Source organism: Dendropsophus ebraccatus, chromosome 14, assembly GCF_027789765.1.
Source record: "Dendropsophus ebraccatus isolate aDenEbr1 chromosome 14, aDenEbr1.pat, whole genome shotgun sequence".
Lineage (NCBI taxonomy): Eukaryota > Metazoa > Chordata > Amphibia > Anura > Hylidae > Dendropsophus > Dendropsophus ebraccatus.
Genome location: NC_091467.1, coordinates 52232718 through 52252630, shown reverse-complemented (window position 1 = coordinate 52252630; position 19913 = coordinate 52232718). Strand labels below are relative to the sequence as shown.

Sequence of the window (19913 nt, the reverse complement as noted above, 5' to 3'; positions counted from 1 at the left end):
GGCAGGTCTGAGTACTGCCCCTCTCTCTCTCTCCCCAGGGCAGGTCTGAGTGCTGCCCCTCTCTCTGCCCCTCTCTCTCTCTCTCCCCAGGGCAGGTCTGAGTGCTGCCCCTCTCTCTGCCCCTCTCTCTCTCTCCCCAGGGCAGGTCTGAGTGCTGCCCCTCTCTCTCTCCCCAGGGCAGGTCTGAGTGCTGCCCCTCTCTCTGCCCCTCTCTCTCTCTCTCTCTCCCCAGGGCAGGTCTGAGTGCTGCCCCTCTCTCTGCCCCTCTCTCTCTCTCTCCCCAGGGCAGGTCTGAGTACTGCCCCTCTCTCTGCCCCTCTCTCTCTCTCTCTCTCTCTCTCTCTCTCTCTCTCCCCAGGGCAGGTCTGAGTGCTGCCCCTCTCTCTCTCTCCCCAGGGCAGGTCTGAGTGCTGCCCCTCTCTCTCTCTCCCCAGGGCAGGTCTGAGTGCTGCCCCTCTCTCTCTCTGCCCCTCTCTCTCTCTCCCCAGGGCAGGTCTGAGTGCTGCCCCTCTCTCTGCCCCTCTCTCTCTCCCCAGGGCAGGTCTGAGTGCTGCCCCCGCCCCTCTGCTCCTGTGACAACCTCTAGCCCAGCAGCATCATCATCACCATCATCATCCTCCTGAGTGTTAGTCTGGAGCCGGGGGGAGAGCGGGAGCACACACTGCAGTCCCGGGAGATGGCAGTGCCCAGGAGACACCCCTGCCCACCGCTGCTGCTGTCCTGCTTGCTGCTCTGGAGGACGAGCTGTGCCCAGGAGCTGCCCATCAACGGAGTCAATGGCTACAGCCTGCACCCTCCATACTTCAACCTGGCAGAGGGCACCAGGATCTCCGCCACTGCCACCTGCGGGGAGGGAGAGGGGGGCAGACCGCTGGAGGATCTCTACTGCAAGCTGGTGGGGGGCCCTGTGTCCGGGGATCCCAGCCAGACCATCCAGGTAGGGCCCGGCACCCGCGGGGTTAACACTTCTTACTTTGTATCAGTCACTTGGGGTGATGCTGTAGGCACTATACACATGTGATGCCAGGGGGCAGCCAGTGCCCCCTGTCCGGAACACATTAACCCTTTCAGAACTTGCTTAGCAACGGGGGCAAAACAATTGAGTGCTGCAGGGGGGGGGGGGGGGCTGCAACAATGTGGGGTAGGAGGGCTGGAACTGGGCTGCACTTGTTAGGTGGCTGCAAAGTTTCCTGCTTGCTGGAGAAAAATACAGCCAGTCCACCTTAAAAATTATATACCACCTTAAAAGATCAACTAAAGAATTATCTTTACATTTACCACCTTAAAAATGTTAACACTTGTATATGATGCCAACTTAAAATGATGCCATCTTTATATGATGCCACCTTAAAATGATATCATCTGTATATGATGCCACCTTAAAATGATATTATAATGGTGTTATTAAAATATGACCTTCATATACTACTTTATGACACAAACATGGAAATGATATCATCTTTATGGGATGCCTCCTTAAAAACCACTGTAAATTAGGTAGCATTATTTAAAGGGGGAGGGGATGGTAGCATTTTTTAGGTGGTAAAACTGAAATCCTTTGCAAGAGAACATTTACTGTCCGATAAATCAAAACTTTGTCACCGAAATCACCGCATCAAACCTGCTCTGTGTGAATGCTCCCTTATACTCTATATTTCTAATGTTATAATGTATAGTTAAAGTTTTGAAACTATATATATACATACTGTGTATGTATATATATATACTTTTTTTTTTTTTTTTTTTGTTATTTTTTTTGGCCTATCCCTAACCCCAGCTTTTCTTATATACACAGGCAGATATTTGAGTTTAGATTTTGAAGAATTATCAGTGTCCGTGAAAACGTTTTACAGACAGGGATCCATTAGCTAATCTCCCTTTTAGGTTCTGTTTCTTATATGAGCCGTCCATTATAGTCCTATTACGCTCATACTGTTTTATATGAAGGGATTATATTTAATCCGCTACATGTGAGAAGAGAAAGTGTTTCTATAGCTGACTGGTTTCAGTGATTTTCTTGCCCCGTGGCTATAAGAAAATGAGTGCCCCCCCCCTCCCACTTGCAATTGGATTGATCTTTTCAGCCTCCATTATTGGAATTCCAGCTTCTATGTTTACAGGTGAGAATGTGGCCATGTTAGATGGTGACGCTCCTGTGGCCCTTGTCCTGTGGGCCCCGAGTTGAGTGTGTCACCGGCCTATGAAAGGGCCTTAGATCTTCCTAATTGCCCCATGGCTTCCTTATCTGAATGGCTGGCGGCCTCTTTGAACTGTGAAATGACCTCCCCTCCCCTCCTTGAGATGCCACCTAGTTATGTGACCCAGCAGGAGCGACGGAGCCACAATGAGCCAGCCAGATCCTGCTGTGCGAGTCCTACAAAGCCTATGTGCACAGCCTCTATTAGGCCTTTATGTAAAGAGGGGCCTTAGTTCTTAAATATTTAGAGTGTGGCCCTTTAAATAAAAAAACACCAGCCAATAGAAGTCATTGTGACCTTCTCTATGGTCAATTCAGTCGATTGTTATTTAGTTGAACTTGTTTCTGGGAAAGCTAGATGCTGACCAATATAGCAGTGGGAGCCATTGCACCCTACTTGTCACCCAGCTTTCCGGAATCCTGAAGGGTGTGTCTTGCTAGTGATCCCCCCGGGTGTAAATTTGGCCTAAGTCTTACTCTTACTTTGTCATGTATTCAGCCCATTTATACATAGATGTAGATGATACACAGTTTAAGCCATTCAGGAGTCTGGAAGGTTAGGTGACAGGCCCTCAGGAGTGTAATGGCGGCCATATATGTGGTCATTGAGCTTCCAAAAAGTTTTTTTTCCTGGTGCCCTAAAGTTGCATCTATAAGTATTGTGGGACTGTCATAGATTATAATGATGTCCTTAGAGGTTAACACTGATCCCTGTGTGGTACAAGCTTTACTGTGGACATCATGACCCTTGACATCATCTAATGTGTCTCTTGATTTTATTCCCAGGGCCAGTACTGCGACATTTGCTTAGGAAGTAGTGGAGATAAGTCTCATCCTATCAGCAACGCCATTGATGGCACTGAACGATGGTGGCAGAGCCCCCCCTTATCTCGGGGACTGGAGTACAACCAAGTCAACGTGACCTTGGATCTGGGTCAGGTCAGTATAGTGTGCAGTATACATATATGCTTTGTATGCCACAGCATAATGGTGGTCTGCAACTACAACTCCCAACATGATCTATAAGTCTGTGTTCTTTTAGCAAGCTCTTAAAGTTACGGCCCTCTTCTTTAGCTTTGGCCGTCCAGGAATAATGAGAATTGTGGTTGTTCAACAGCTAGATGGCTGCAGGTTTGACATCGATGTTCTAAGACTATTGGGGCATGCTGAATCAGCAAAATGGCACAGGCTGCAGACCTTTTTAGGGGATGTTGGGAGTTGTAGTCTCGCATCATCCCATTGCAATCTACTGAATAAGGCAGAGATTTGATTCTTTGCCTTTGCGATTTTGATATTTAGCTCCTAAAAGCACTAATACATTAAGCTGAGTCCCCCCTAAATATTCCCCAGGGTCGTTTGGTCTTTACTTGTTGGTGGTCTTGCTGGAATCTTTCTTTTTCCCATCGATTGCCCCCAGAGGACTGCTCTCATCTGCCTGGGCTGGAGGAGGAGGGGATGGTGCATTTAATTGTGTTTTATTGTGTGCTCATCCCATCCCCCATCACACATCTCAGGACAGTGTCATTGTGCAGATAGAGCGGGCTGTAGTGTCCTGACATGCTTATACATGAGCGGTAACAGGCTGCACGTTCACCGGCCTTTGAGATGTATTGGAAAACTAAGCTTATGAAATTTATATCAATGTTCCCCAACCTGTGGCTGTCCAGCTGTTGTAGAACTACAGTTGCTGGCATGATGAGAATTGTAGTTTTGCAACAGCTGGAGACCCCCAGGTTGGGGAACATTGTCTTATATACTGAGGCCACTCATCTCAGTTCAGTGGTCCCTCAAGTTACAGTATGAATTGGGTCCATTGTATGTTGGAAATATTGTATCTTGAGACCAAAACTGTATGGATAACTGATAATTCATTCTGGAGCCTCCAAAATGCCAAGAAAAAAAGCAGATAACTAATATAGATAAAGTAAGTCCTTATATTCAACAGTCAGAGGGAGCTACTGGAAGCTGTAAATTACTTACTTTGTAGAAGACTGGAGCATTATCAGGGTCCTGTACAGTCCACACAGGGTCCCAGAAATATAAAATGAAGTCACCCTCACCTGGTGCCCTACCGAGCAGCTCATTCTGTTAGAGGTATAGAGCAGTACAGGACATGTAGTATCACATAGTACTGTAAAGGAGATACTAGATACACACAGCAGTACAGGACATGTAGTATCACACTGTACTATAGAGAGTTGATACTAGACACACAGCAGTACAGAACATGTAGTATTACATAGTAGTTTAGAGAGGAGATACTAGACACACAAAGCAGTACAGGACATGTAGTATCACACTATACTGTAGAGAGGAGATACTAGACACACACAGAAGTACAGGACATGTAGTATCACACTGTACTGTAGAGGAGATACTAGACACACAGCAGTACAGGACATGTAGTATCACACTGTACTGTAGAGAGGAGATACTAGACACACAGCAGTACAGGACATGTGGTATCACACTGTACTGTAGAGAGGAGATACAAGATACACACAGCAGTACAGGACATGTAGTATCACACTGTACTGTAGAGGAGATACTAGACACACAGCAGTACAGGACATGTAGTATTACATAGTACTGTAGAGAGGGGATACTAGACACACAGCAGTACAGGACATGTAGTATCACACTGTACTGTAGAGAGGAGATACTAGACACACACAGCAGTACAGGACATGTAGTATCACACTGTACTGTAGAGAGGAGATACTAGACACACACAGCAGTACAGGACATGTAGTATCACACTGTACTGTAGAGAGGAGATACTAGACACACAGCAGTACAGGACATGTAGTATCACACTATACTGTAGAGAGGAGATACTAGACACACACAGCAGTACAGGACATGTAGTATCACACTGTACTGTAGAGAGGAGATACTAGACACACAGCAGTACAGGACATGTAGTATCACACTATACTGTAGAGAGGAGATACTAGACAGCCAATCACTGCTTGCATTTCACTAATACTGGGGTTTTACAAGTAAAATGGACAGTTTTATTGGTTGATCATCTAGCTATTAACATGTTCCGCAGATCCTGACTGTCTGTAGCATCGTATGTTGAGTCTGGTCTCAAGTTACAATGGTCCAGAAAGAAACATTGTATGTTGAAAATATTATATCCTGAGGGACCTTTGTATTGCAAGCTCCTATGAGTGCTTGGGTTTATATGATGCACAATTTACTGTGTAGTTGTACAGTTTTAGGTTAAAGGGATTGTTTCCCAGACTAAATTTTTCTCTTTGATGTCTCTATACCAAAATAAGGCATATAAAAATAATAATAATAATAATAATAATAATTATTATTATTATTATTATTATTATTATTATTATTTGTATATCACCAATAGATTCCGCAGTGCTTTTTTCACACACAATACAGGGGTTACATTTACATATTACAGGATTAAATACATAAAATAAATAACAATACAAAAGGAGTGAGGGACCTGCTCACAAGAGTTTACAGACTAGAAAGCATATATACAGTGATCGTTGCTATGAGACATCCCTTTTGTAGGCTGGAACGTGAGTTACTTTCAAGATGGCTGACTAGGGATGGGGGGGTTCAGTAGTATGGTAAATGTATATGTCACGCCCTTTGATGTATTACAGTAATGTTATATGTCAATTATCTAACGTCTTGTTCACACTTGGGAGGGGAGTTTTGCGCTGTTTAATAGTAACCGAATACAGCTCAGCTTTTGTTTAACTAGGGCTCAATAATAGTGAAAGTCTGGTTGCTATGGGCAACAAAGCCACATTTACTATAACACAGCTTAAAGGGAACCTGTCACCCCCCGTGCCGGGGTGACAGGCCCCGACCCCCTGTTAGAGCCCCTTATACTCACCTAATCCCGCCGGGTCCCGCTTCTGGAGGTGGTCGGGTGACGGAGATCTCAGCCCGGCGCGCGCGCTGAGAGATGAGTCCAACGCTCATAGAGAATGACAGAGCGCTGGACTCTCCTGTCATTCTCTATGGGTGTTGGATTCATCTCTCAGCGCGCGCGCCGGGCTGCAGCGGCTGAGATCTCCGTCACCCGACCACCTCCAGAAGCGGGACCCGGCGGCATTAGGTGAGTATAGGGGGCTCTACTGGGGGTCGGGAGCCTGTCACCCCGGCACGGGGGGTGACAGGTTCCCTTTAATGTTTATACTGGTGGTAATGTCCTAAGCCAGGCCTCATCGTCAGAACCTTGACAAGCTTGTGCTTATGTATGTAATGTGCACTTTCCTTAAAGATATGGCTTAATAATGTCCTGCAAAAAATGTCAGCTATGAATTACTTAGGCCCAATTCACATTACGCTTTGACGATACTTTTAAAAGAGCATTCTGATGTATACCATGGCGGAGTACCTTTTTGATGATGTCAGTTGTAGTTTGGCAACAGCTGGAGAGCCAAACGCTTTATATACTGAGGCCATTCAGTGCTGAATAATCTCAATATTTAGATTTGTTAAGGGCCCCTGTACATTTAGCATTGGCCCTGTGAGTTGTATTGGGTCCCTCCAACTCTCCTCTTCCAACATAATCTGTCGGGGTAACTCCTTACATGTTTTTTTGTGGTAATTTCCATTCTTTTTAATTGGAATAGTAGAGCAAAGACCTCCAAAGAGAACAAAGGAGAAGGAAGCTACCCTCCTAAAGGGGTTTCGGCTTGCCGTCAGTAAATGGAAACCCCCCTTTTTGTAGGATGTATTTGTTCAACTCTGTCCACACTGTAATATACAGCTGTAATTTTAAGGTAAAAATTAGTCAGTATTTTCAGTGTAATAATGCGCTTCATTGAAGTCAATGGGAAATTGTCTGGCACTACTTACACCGTATAAAATAATGCCTGTAATTGATTACGACCGCTCAAATAATAAACATGCTCATTTTTTTAAAACCTGCTTTTGCAGAATTAGGCTGGGTTTACACTGCGTTTTTGCAATCCGTTCAACGTATCTGTTTTTGCTTGGTTTCTTTTAACGGACAGAAAAACGTAGTCAACATCACTATTGTGTCCGTTAAAAAAAAAAACACATCTGTTTCGATCCGTTTTTCTTTTTTATAATGGAAGTAAATAGAAAAACGGATCCAAACGGATGACACACAATTACATCAGTTTTTTCAACTGTTCACACTTTGTTGCTGTTTTTTTTAACCAAAAATTACAGTCAGATTTAGCATTTATGTTAGGGAGTGTGAACCTAGCCTATGACTATGCTCCCGGTATAATAGAATTTTTACAGAGTGTTTAAGCTTTAATAACACTGAATGTTCGCCATCCTTCCTGGCTTGTTTGTAGCAGTAATATAAAGACATGAACTCTGTGCTCACTTGGATAACTCCTAAATCCCGCTGTAAATGGCGAGTAATCTCTCATACACTTGTAGAAGAATGCTGACCGGACCCGAACGATAAACTATTACTTAATGCGCAAATTCTCTTAAAGGGCCAGTAAACCTATAGCCGCCAGCAACTTGGGTACGCCATTCTAACAACAGCAGGTATGGATGTAAATTCTTACTTGTGTGATATAAAATATGGTCTGTGGTGTCATCACATTGAAGAAAACTACAGTGGAAATGGATGATAAGTCACTCAATGCAGCTACAGGTTGAGTGATACATATAAGTCTTGTCAGATGGGATGATAAAGATAGTAGTATATCTCCAGTGTATCCCCCTTGTCTTTACAGTGTCAGGTAGATGAGGATAAGGAATGTCTTTGTTTCCTGTCCTGCGGATATGTATGGAATTCCAGTTATCCCGGGATCAGTCTGTACCTGTGCAGTCTCCCGTACATCCGGAGAGCTTACACACTTATTCCTTACAACAAGTTCTCTTGACATTTCTTGATGGTTCATTGTGTTACTCTTGGTTTAACCCTTCACCTGCTGATTTTTTTCATTGATTGTTCACCCCCCCCCCCCTTCCCCCTCCATCATGGCTGCCTGTATCTACAGTTTAGGTGATTGAGCTTGTTATTATTTTCTCCACATTGTCCCTTGTTCTTGTGATCCCATTGGCCGAACCACAATCAATAACACTTTTATGACTTATGTAATGGGCATAAAATAAATGTATCCCCCGCCATCGCCATCATTTCATTCACTGTTGATACCGTCATCATCTCTAGCACCCCATCTTTTCTATTTTTTAATGTTGCTGGTAGCTATGACTGGAATATAGAACTGTAATAAGTAGGTCATGTATTGTACATGGACCTTGACAGCAGCTTGTCCAATAGCAATACTACTTAGTTTCCGATCACTTCTCGTATAGATGCGCTACAGTAGATGTAAACCAGGGGATGATGGGAATCTTGGTTTTGGCCCCTTCATCAGGTAGACAGGGTGAAGTGGTCCCTCTTAAAATTTAAGTTTCATCAAGTTTCCCGTTTCCTTTGTCCATAATTAGCTGCCGAGACGTTTAGAAGACGACAAAGGGCCAGATTTAGCACTACGAAAAAGTATTGGGCCGTCAAAACACAGGAGAGTCTTGGTGGGGGGCTGATTAAATCTTGAGCATGATATCCTTCTATGGTTCCTCTATTGTGGAAGTTACTCAGACCAAGGAAGAAGGAACAAAAATATAATCAGCCACCAGGAAGTCCGTGCTCCGTCATTTGAGACGCCCCATTTCTTCTTGTTTTAGATAGTCAGGATGTGTGCTGGTCATGGAGATGGCACCATGTTGCCCACCCTTCCTTTATTAGGGTATTAGGTCTCTGTCTGCCCCTCCTCACTCAGAGAGCAGGAGGAAGATTGTTTCTATGTGGCATCTTATTACCCCATCTCCTATCTACTTTTACGCTAAGTTGTGTGCGGTATATAACTACACCCTAAATTAGCAGTTTTACTCAAAATCTATTATCCTGTCTACTATGAAATCCTTCTTCTCCACCATCAAGATCGGACATTGGCCCGTGTGGGGCCTCTCTGACATCTCCAGACTTTTAATAGTAAGTTACAGGATGTTTCTTCCGTGCTGCCTTTAACTATGTACACAGAGGTAGATGGAGTGACAGAACAGTGCACACAAAGGCCATTAACAAGACAAGGTCATTGGGTGTGTGTCGGGGCACTTGGGCCATAGGAGATTTTAGAGGGCTGGCAGGTGGGGGAGGCGGGGGCAGCCTGGGTGGATTTATGGGCTAGAACCCCCTGGATTAGTTTAATAGGTTGTTGTTTATTACACTTTATTTATCATGGCTTTCAACAAGTTAGTTAACAAGCTCTACAGGCCACCCAGCCAGCATTGACTTTACTGCAGGGTGTGAAGAGTTAAGTGGACACAGTTTTTAATGGTCACTCCCTCACAATAAAATCAGCTGTCATTCCTCAGCTCCTTGTAGAATCAGGGTCACTTACAGAGGAATGACCCGAGGAGATGCCTTAAAGGACAAAGATTGAGAGCAGGACTCTGTTTTTCTTATTTTTGCTCATGTCATGAAGTCTCCAAATTTATCCCGTCCCTCGGGAGCCACTGGGAAGTGGAGCGTCCAAGCCAGCAGAAATCTTAACTTGCTCTTAGACTTTGGAATATTTTTGTACGAGCTGATAAAACTTTCAAAATATGAGTCGAGGAAACTTGTCTGACCTGTTTCTCAGTGGAAGGTTAATATCAATGGGGCCCCTGCCTGAGCATGGATCATGGCACCACCATAAACCTTCACCAGGATAGCAGAGACCCGCACTTCTTTACACCACCACCTTTCAGTGTAGAGTGTAGGAGCTTTTGGTCTTTTTATTCAAAAGGAAATAGCTGAACATGGGTCCATCTTACTTCTCAGTGCCAAGCATTGCATCTGATGGTACGAGGAGGTGATCTAAGGACATCATATGTCATAACAGTGCCTCCATCTTATGAACAAACCTTTTGAAGACTCCTATAAAAGAACCCTGTGAGTTGTGAGACTGTTTGCATTAGCAGAGGACTTATCAGCACCAAGATTATTCCTCTTGTTATTTACCAAAGTAAAACCAGAAATTTATCTTCACTGCATAAAGAAAAACCTGATAACACAACACGGGCCTCTTTGAATGGCCAAGGGCATTGAAAATAATCTTGGCCGTTTTCCAACCCCGGCAACTGTAAGGAAGAAACATTATTTCTACATTTCCCACTGTGCTGTACAATGGGGAACAGTGAGTCATTCAGTGGTGACTTCAGGAGCTCACTCTGGTCAACCGTGGCAGACGCTATGCTAGGCAAGGAACTTATAGCCCACTTAGGCTTGCGTAACTTTCCATTTTTTATTGGGCTTCAACTACTAAAAAGAATTAGACCTTCTATGAGGCCTTTGTCCATTGGAGAGATCTTGTAAAAGTAGATCTCATGAACATCAAACTTGGCTGATCCTTTGTCACAGAGAGTGTTTCCATTGGGTTCTTTTCAGAATGGCAGAACATCTGATGATGGGTGGTTTTATAGGTATATGGGTGGTTATATGTTTCCTGGAGACAAGTTCTTCCTTATTCATGAATTCAAGATTCAAAGCTCTTTTCCATCTAGACTAGGTCTTATGAAGATGGTGCTGGAGTTGAAGGGGCCCTTTCAAAGATCATCATGTCTCAAAAGTGTTACTGGTGTAGGGTGTTAGTTAAACCACTGGGAACCCAGGTGTCTCAAGTTCCTCCCCACCATGTGATTCCTAACAACACATTTGTAAATCACTTCATCAAATGACTCCTTACTCCAGGAAAAAAGCTCTAAATTATTGACCACTAGGTCTCCTACTTCCCTGCAATCTGCTGTTGCTTGCCTGTTGTTAGTCTTAGTCCCTCATTACTGTGTTTCAGAACTAGGGGTTATTTACAGCATATGTCTCTTTTTTGTTCCATAAACAACAATCCCTTTCCTGTCCTCAACGGAGTAGCTTTTTCTTGTTAAACTCATGTTGTCTGGGGGTAAAAAAGTACTGTCTATCTATTCGCGGATTCGGCCAAGTCTGTTGACTCCGGAGCAGGACTCGGAAACGGATGAGTGGATTTAGCCCTGCCATGGTGGAAAGTAGTGCGACAGTTGGAAGCTACAATATGCCTGTGCCCTGTCACCGTGACGTCATGTGACATAACCTGGCACTGGAGGTGCTGACTGTAACTAGGGCTTATAGATCAACCCTGCAAAATTAATCTAGAGCTTATTTTTGGAGAAACATGGTAGTAACAGAAAGACCAGGAGTGAACACAGGAAGCGAGGGTTAAAGGACAATTCCAGTGCTGATAAAAAAAAAACTGAACTGAAGCTCCAGTTGGTGTCTTCACTTTTTCTTCACTTCCTGATTTGGGCTTTCCCATAATGCACTTTGTGTCCTGTGATGTCTAACTGTCTCAGTAGAACTGTTAGATGGCTTACAGCCTGTTCAACCAATCAGAGCTGAGCAACCTGAGTCATCTGACAAAGAGCGGCTGGGCTAACAGGGCTTAGACCAGTTTCTCTCTTGATGATGTCATTGTCACAAAATGGCTGCCACAGAGCAGCCTGGGGTCAACAGTCATTAGGTAAGAATGAGTTAACTTCACTTCTTGGTGAGGGTTTGAGGCGGAAAAAGATAGGGAAGGGGGGCAGATAGGTGATTGAAGCATATTACAAAGTTATATAACTTTGTAATGTGTTTCCATTACTGGGAAAAAGCTTTTCGCTGGAGTTCTCCTTTAATCTTAGCTAGTGCAGTGAGTGGGGACACATAAATCACCACTCCAAAAGTTTAATCTAACCAAACCAACCCTTTTTTTTTCTTTTAAAGTGACGGGTATATTTTAATCTCTTCTATCCATTTTTATTTAGATGCCCACAACAAGTTGACCCATAAGGGGTTATTGTCCAAAAAGTTCCTATATGTTCTATGTAAATATTTCATTTGAAGGATTTTAGTTCTCCAGTTCCTGATCATTCCACATGAGAGAATTTTCATTCTGGTTTTAGTGGGAAGAGATTTCACCCCATGAGCGTTTAATAAGACTGAATCCAGTTGGGCAGGTAGTGATTGTCTGAGGCCGGGATATTAATTATACACGCTAGGCTGGTCATCCATTACCCCCGCATAATGGAAATCTGACTCCAGGCGAGGCGGTTAACACTTTCCGAGGTATGGCTGCTGCTGCTTCTTCTTTTCAGGCTCTTCAGATGACCTGTGGGGGTGCCGAATAGGTTAATTTAAGGGGGAACCCTCGCAGTCAGTGATCTGTGAGTTTAACCCTGTTATGCTTGGGTGGGTGTTGGATTCCCAGTGTATGATGACTGTGAAGGTTCAGGGGATTATTCCGCTGTGATCTCCCATAGCAATGAATGAGCAGGTTCTCAGCAGGTGGATACCGCCGCGTTCCATAGGCAGATGCGGATCCGGATAATTAAATTGCAGAGGCTTTTGTTGAGGACTTGGCTGGAGTCTGCACGGGGATTTTTTTTTTCTTTTTGTGAATTCTTTCAGGAACTTAAACTTATAGGGTCTGCTTTCCATCTCAAGAAGGTCAGACCGATCCTGGTTCTTTGTATAGTATACAGAAGCCCCATAGTCACCAGCTGAACTAATATATTCTGGGCTGAACAACTAGGGTTAGATTTCCAAGTTTTTGAAGAAATAGCAAAAATGTTTTTGCAAATCATTAGATTTGCTTTGTCGTAATTCCTGGTATAAGGAGCAAATAGTATAGGTCAGGGATGCTGCTTTATATTACGGGCTAATGTGGGCTTCTCGGATGGACCTCTATTCGGTCACTTTGCTGCCAAATGTTTGGCCACATAAAGAAGATCAACATTTGTCTATCACAGCTGGACTCCCATGGTGGGATGTGTGTCCTGTAAACTGATGGAGTCTTACTGTGAACTTGTTACAGGCGTAAACACCCACGGCTCTGATCTTCAGGATGAACCAAGACGTCTTCTCTTTCATTAGGGAATGGTAGATACTTCTTAAAATTACAGACTCGTTTCTTCTCTCTAATTGTGTTTTCTTAACTTTTTATACCACATCAAGCTTTTCCTTTAAGAGTCTCTCCCTCTTGTGTGACCTTTACCAGCTCACGTGTCCTACATTGTAATGGCTGCCTGTGAATACAACATACCAGTTCACCATAGACAAAAGTCAAAGGTTAACTAAAAGTGTTGGGTGGATTTGCCGTACTGTTCAGACATGTTCACACCAAACATCTGGAGAAGTTGGATGCTGCCCCGGGGTTGCCAGGAAAACATGGATACAGCCTACACTACCACCAGCATGGCCGCCATTACAATGGGACTCACATTGCACATGGCTTTTGGTTTGTTGTTTGATACATAATATCCACCATATTGTGTGTAGAAAAACAGTGTAAACCCAGCCAATTATTATAGATGTATAAAAGCTTTGTGTGAACTGAGTCTAAAGGGCCTTTTACACGGGCCGATTATTGGTGCTAGAAATGCTCCTACGGCCGATGATTGGTTTGTGTAAAATGCTGCGTTTACACAGACAGATTTATCTGACAGATTTTTTAAGCCAAACCAGGGAATGGATTAGAAAACAGGAGAAATCTCAGTGTTTCCTTTATGACCTGTTCTCTGTTTATAGTCTGTTCCTGGTTTTGGCTTCCCAGATCTGTCAGATAAATCTGTCTGTGTAAACGCACCAAAAGTGACACTGATCAGCTGAGGACGGGGAAAATTTTCTATCCTCTGAGAAATAGGACATCCCCCTGGAAATAAGACATAGGGGGAGATTTATCAAACTGGTGTAAAGTAGAATTGTCTTAGTTGCCCCTAGCAACCAATCAGATTCCACCTTTAATTCCTCACAGAGTCTTTGAAAAATGAAAGGTGGAATCTGATTGGTTGCTACGGGCTTTGGGAGGAAAAATTTATATAATTATAATATTAATATATTATTTTCGGGAAAAACAGTAGCTGTGGGGAAATCTGTCAGGAAGTGTGCCATTAATTTGCAGCTGAAATGAACTAGTACATAGTGCACATTGATATCAATGGGATACAGAATAGGACGGGTCCTCCTTTGTAGACATTCTCTAGTATAGCCAAGTGTTGAGGACCCCGAATAGGGAATTTCCCTCTTTTTAAGCATAACTAAGATGGAGTTCCCCTTTAAGGTCCCCTACCTCTTCCCCTCCCACACTAAGGTTACGTTCACACAGAGCAAAAGGGGCGGATTACGCGAGGAAATATTTCCGCCTGAAATCAACTGACGCTGAATTCCGAGCAGAATATAAGGAGTATGTAAGCAGAATCACTTCGTATTCCGTTAGGAAAGTGTTCAGCGCGTAATCAGCTCTTGACAAATTCAGCGTGCAATACTCGAGGAATCCGCGCTGAATCCGCATGCATTCAGCGCTGAAATTCAGCGAGTATTTGGCGAGTAAACTAGACTATACCAGAATATATACTAGAATCCTCCTCCCCCTTTTTTTCCCCATTTCCGCGCTGATTCAGCGCGTAATTTCCGCTTGTATTACGCTTGTATTCCACGCTGAATACGCGCGTATTCCGCGCTGAAACAGAAAATTAGAGCCCCATTGGTTTGTATAGGCTTCCGCTAGCGGAAGAATGAACATGTTCATTCTTCTGGCGGAAAGCGGATTAGTTCAGTGCGGAAATTCCACCGTGTGAACTGCAGAGCAGAATTTCCATTCAACACAATGGAAATTAGCTCTGCACCTATTTTAACGGCTGAAATTTCAGCGCTGATTCAGCGCAGAAATTCAGCTGCTTTTGCTCTGTGTGAACGAGCCCTAACTGGTGTTGATTATAGATTTGTAAATGATGTCTATTAAAAAAATCTCTAGAACTTATCAGCTGCTGTATGTCCTGCAGGAAGTGGTGTAGTCTTTCCAGTCTCACACAGCACTCTCTGCTGCCATCTCTGTCCATGACAGAAGATATTTTCTATGGGAATTTACTACTGCTCTGGACAGTTCCTGTCAGAGACAGAGGTGGCAGCAGAAAGCGCTGTCACACTGGAAAGAATACACCACTTCCTGTAGGACATACAGCAGCTGATAAGTACTGGAAGACTGGAGATTTTTTTTAATTTACAGATATGTATAACTTTCTGGCACCAGTTGATTAAAAATGTTTTTTTCCCCTCCGGAGTACCCTTTTAACCTGATAAGGTCATTTCCATCTCTTTGATGCCCTTTGTTTTGGCTTGCTTTCTAACCCTGCGTTTCAAGCTGTGAATCTGATCGCAACGGAGGTGAGACAGGGGAGGGGGTAATTGACTGAGAAATCCAAACTTATGGGAAAGAGGTTTTAGTTTAGGAAGTTTTTTTCTTTCTCACAGTTCTAAGTCCATGAAATGTCTTGGGGCCCCCATCTACCCGTTCTCCATTGTCTTTCATCCTTCTCATTCATTGTGAATTCCTTGCCCTGTCTGTACACTATAATCAGACCCTCTCATCTCCCCGTGTAACGCCCCGCCATAGACATCTGAAGGGAAGAAAAAAAAAACACCAAGACCCTTTACAGCTTCATAAAAACAACTTTTACTTGAAGGAAACCAAAAACGTATAGAGGCTTGAGGCCTGGCCTGGTAGTGCAGGGGTTAAAGGTTTCATACCATGTCTGCCTGCTCCTTCCAGGTAGTACAGAGTGTATAACAGGTGATTGAGAAGGTTTGGATTCTTTGGAGGAAGCAGTGAGATGTGTGCCTGTTCACAAAGTGCAGACCCAACCCCCATAGTCCTAACACTGAGTCACTGATTCATGGAGAGACCTTCACTAACATACATTAACCTGTAAGGGAGTGAATAAGGGTCCATTTACACAGGAAGATCATCTGACAGATTATTTGCCAAAGATTTGAAGCCAAAGCCAGGAACGGATTTGAAAAGAGGAAAAATCTCAGGCTTTCCTTTATGACCTGATTTCTGTTTATAGTCTATAGTTTATAGCTACATTTTGGGGCATGCTGCTCTAAAGCATCTAAAATGTACCAGGTTTTTGAATAAGTTTGTATGCAGAACTATGCATCGCTATGGTGACAGACTACAAATAAACCTTGTGTAGTCTGACTCTCTTCCATGGGCCACAGCTTTTGACTAACATACATAAAGCAGGTTGGTAAGAAGTAGGACATATGTATCAGACTACACAAGCTATGTTTGTAGTCAGTAACCCTGGAAATGCATAGGACCTGTATACAGCAGACTTTTATTTATTTATATTATTTTTAATGTGCTATACATCAGAAGGTGGAAATAGCCTTTGATCGTACGGTCCGTATACGTAGGATCAAATGTGTAGGTGGTCGGGTCATCATTTATGGTGGGAGCAGGATCACACTGTAAAAATCAATGATCTGTTATGTTTGTGAATAAGGTCAAAGGAGATACAAGATGGATGTTGTCATTGTGCTGCACCTTTAACCTAGATGTATATTGCTGCCGTAACCCTCTTGACATGTGACATAAACCATGGTGGAGCTGAGGGAAGTATAAATCTTATAGTTTACAAGAAAGCAGAAACATATTCTGAAGACCACAGTAAAATGTGAGGAATTCTCTGACACTGGTTACTGTTGGATTCAGATCACAGTGGCATACACCAGACACTTAGCTGTGGCCCAACGGACAGGACGTCATGTATTATATCATATGGCAAGCAGCAGTAAATGTCATAGTGATAGGGGGTCATACTGGAGAGGGGGATTCCTCTAAGCCTACACTATAGGCTTAGATACACCTGCACTTCAGTACAGCTTAGACACAACAGCTCAGTACACTGTATTATACATAATTGGCTTCGATACATCAGTTGAGTAGTGATGGGGTTAAAGGGGTATTCCGCTCAAACATAACTTTTGATATGTTGCTGCCCATGGTGAGACTAACAATTCCTTTCATACTTGTTATTATCTATTCAGTCTCCTTCCCCTAGTTCTAGTACTGCTGAAGACACAAAAATCTGTGTGTGAGCTTTTCTCTCTATCTTCCCCCCTCCCTTCTGAGACAGCTGATGTAAACTAGTCCCTGTAGTCCATTGTAGCTTCTTTGTAATACTGGGAGCGTTATTCTGAGGTCAAGTTGCTGAGGTACTCAATGTGATTAATCCTCCCAGCGTTACAAAAAAGCTACAATGTTGCAGATAAAGGGACTTGTTTGCATCAGCAGTCTCAGAAAGGAGGAGGAGGGGGAGACAGAGAGGAAAGCTCACACACAGATTTTTTGTGTCTTCAGCAGAAAGCAGCAGCTGAGAACGGGGGGAAGGAGACTGAATAGATAATAACAAGTATGGAAGAAATTGTTAATCTCACCATGGGCAGAAACATATGAAAAATTATGTTTGAGCAGAATACCCCTTTAACCCCATCACTGCTGAACTGATGTATCCAAGCCAATTGTGTATGATACAGTGTAGCTGTTGTGTCTAAGCTGATGAAATGTGATACCGTACTGAAGGGCAGGTGTATCTAAGCCTATTGTGTAGATAATAACAAGTATGGAAGAAATTGTTAGTCTCACCATGGGCAGTGTAAGCAAGAGTGGAATACCCCTTTAAACATGTCAGCTCATCAATAGAAAAAAACATGATAGACTTGAATTCATCAGCATCTAAGTGGACCATCACACAACATAGGCTTAAATGCAGTGGCGTAGCAGACAGTATAGCATATGAGACAAGTCTTAGATACATACTCAGCAGAGAGTATCATGCATGATAGGATTCGATACAGCATTACATAGCCTTGCACCGAATTGGCTTCAATAGGGTTATCCATAATTAAAAAAACATGGCTGCTTTCTTGCAAGAACAGCACCACCCCTGTCTTCAGGTTGTGTGTGGTATTACAACTCGCCTCATTTCACTTCAGTGGAACTGAGCTGCATAACCACATTCAAACTGAGGACAAGAGAGGTGCTGTTTCTGGAAGAATTTAACTCGGTTTTAACCCTGGATAACCTCTTTAATACTGCGGATCTACAGACAGTATGACAGATGATGGGCTCAGATACACTGGCTCAGCAGACGGTATTACACACGATAGGCTTGGATACAGCAGCTCAGCAGACAGTATTGCACATAATATGCTTAGATACAACAGCTCAGCAACAGTTTTACATATGATATAGCATTTCAGCAGACAGTGTCACACGTGATGGATTTAGATACAGTATCGCAGCTCACAGAATTACTTATAATAGGCTTAGATACACTGGCTTAGCAGACAGCATCATACAAGATCAGTTTATTAGATACATTGGCTCAGCAAGTGTTATACATGATAAAGCAGCTTAGTAGACTACATCACACATGATAGGCTTAGATACAGTGCACTGCACACATGACAGGCTTAGATACAGTGTCCGACACACATGATAGGAATTCATACAGCAGATTGGCTGAAAGTATTTCACGTGGTTGGCTTAGGTACACAGGATTAGATTCAAAATCTCCTTGTACAGTATCACACATATTAGGGTGAAATACACAGGTTAAGCTTAGATACAGAAGCTCAGTAGATGAGATCACTCTGTAAAGGCTTAGATACTGCTGCCAGTTAGTACAGTATCACATAGGAGAGGCTTAGCTATACCCACCCAGCAGTATACTGTATATAGGACACCTTCATCAGTATTGTATCACACTGGATAAGTTTAGAAACACCAGCATAGCAGCAGTGGCAGACGTGTGTTTAGATTTATTACCACAGCACACAGTATCACACCTTAAAAGCTTAGATACACCCTCTTAACAATGATAATTTAAAGGGGTTATCCACTGCTACAAAAAAATGGCCACTTTCTTCCAGAGACAGCACCACTCTCCTTTTCAGTTGTGGTGGTCTCCATTAACTTCAGTGCAAGTGAATTACAAAACTGGCCATGTTTTTGTAGCGCTGGATAACCCCTTTAAGCCTTATTACCCTAGCATGTGGCCCAGGCCTCACAAACACCATATCACCTTTGTACCCTGCCCAGTGGCGGTGACAGGGCTGCAGTCTTCACGTGTCAAGAAACTCTTGACATGAGGAAACCTTTGTTTTTTCCCAATGGGACTGGATCAGTAAACAGGAAATATAAGCTGCGGTTCTAGAAGGATGTGAAAAATGCCAATAATTTTGGACCCATAGCAGCTTGTTTCCAGGGAGGACCAAACACCATCCTGTCCAATACAGAAGGACTTAAAGGGCAACGCCAGCAAAAAATTTTTTCTTCTTTCAAATCAACTGTTGTCAGAAAGTGCTTCTTTACTTCTATTAAAAAATCTCCAGTCTTCCAGTACTTATCAGCTGCTGCATGTTCTACATATTTGTGACATACAGCAGCTGACAAGTACTGGAAGACTGGAGATTTTTTTAATAGAAGTAAATTACAAATCTCTGGCACTTTCTGACACCAGTTAATTTGAAAGAATTTTTTTTCCTGCTGGAGTTGCCCTTTAAAGGGCAACTCCACTTTTCAAACAATTTTATCACAGTCAAACCCTCTATGAATTATTACGTGAATTTGTAAATCCTCCTCTTTAGTTTTCTTGTGCTCATTTTTCACTTTTTTTGAGATTTTTTTTCCCATAATTTAGAACCAAAGTGAAAGCAAATATTCTCCTGCAACTGTACATGGTCATGTGACCCAACTGTTTGCTCCCACAATGCACTGCTGTCTGGTTACAGGATTTCTGCTGAATAATAAATTCTTCTTTCAGGCCAAGCAGATTTATGATGTGTTATTCCGCGTTGCACCCGCTGATGCGCTCCGGAAGCTGATATTATTAT

At 43.1% G+C, this 19913-nt stretch overlaps 1 protein-coding gene across 1 annotated transcript in view; it reads left to right on the top strand.

Moving 5' to 3' along the window:
• Window positions 1–551: 551 nt before the first annotated feature.
• LAMA5 (laminin subunit alpha 5) overlaps window positions 552–19913 on the top strand; it is a 90361-nt gene continuing 70999 nt past the window's right edge. The window contains exons 1-2 of the mRNA XM_069951472.1: window positions 552–937; window positions 2984–3136. Of these exons, the coding sequence (XP_069807573.1) occupies window positions 677–937; window positions 2984–3136 (414 nt within the window). The 5' untranslated portion in view covers window positions 552–676. The remainder of the gene's footprint in view (window positions 938–2983; window positions 3137–19913) is intronic.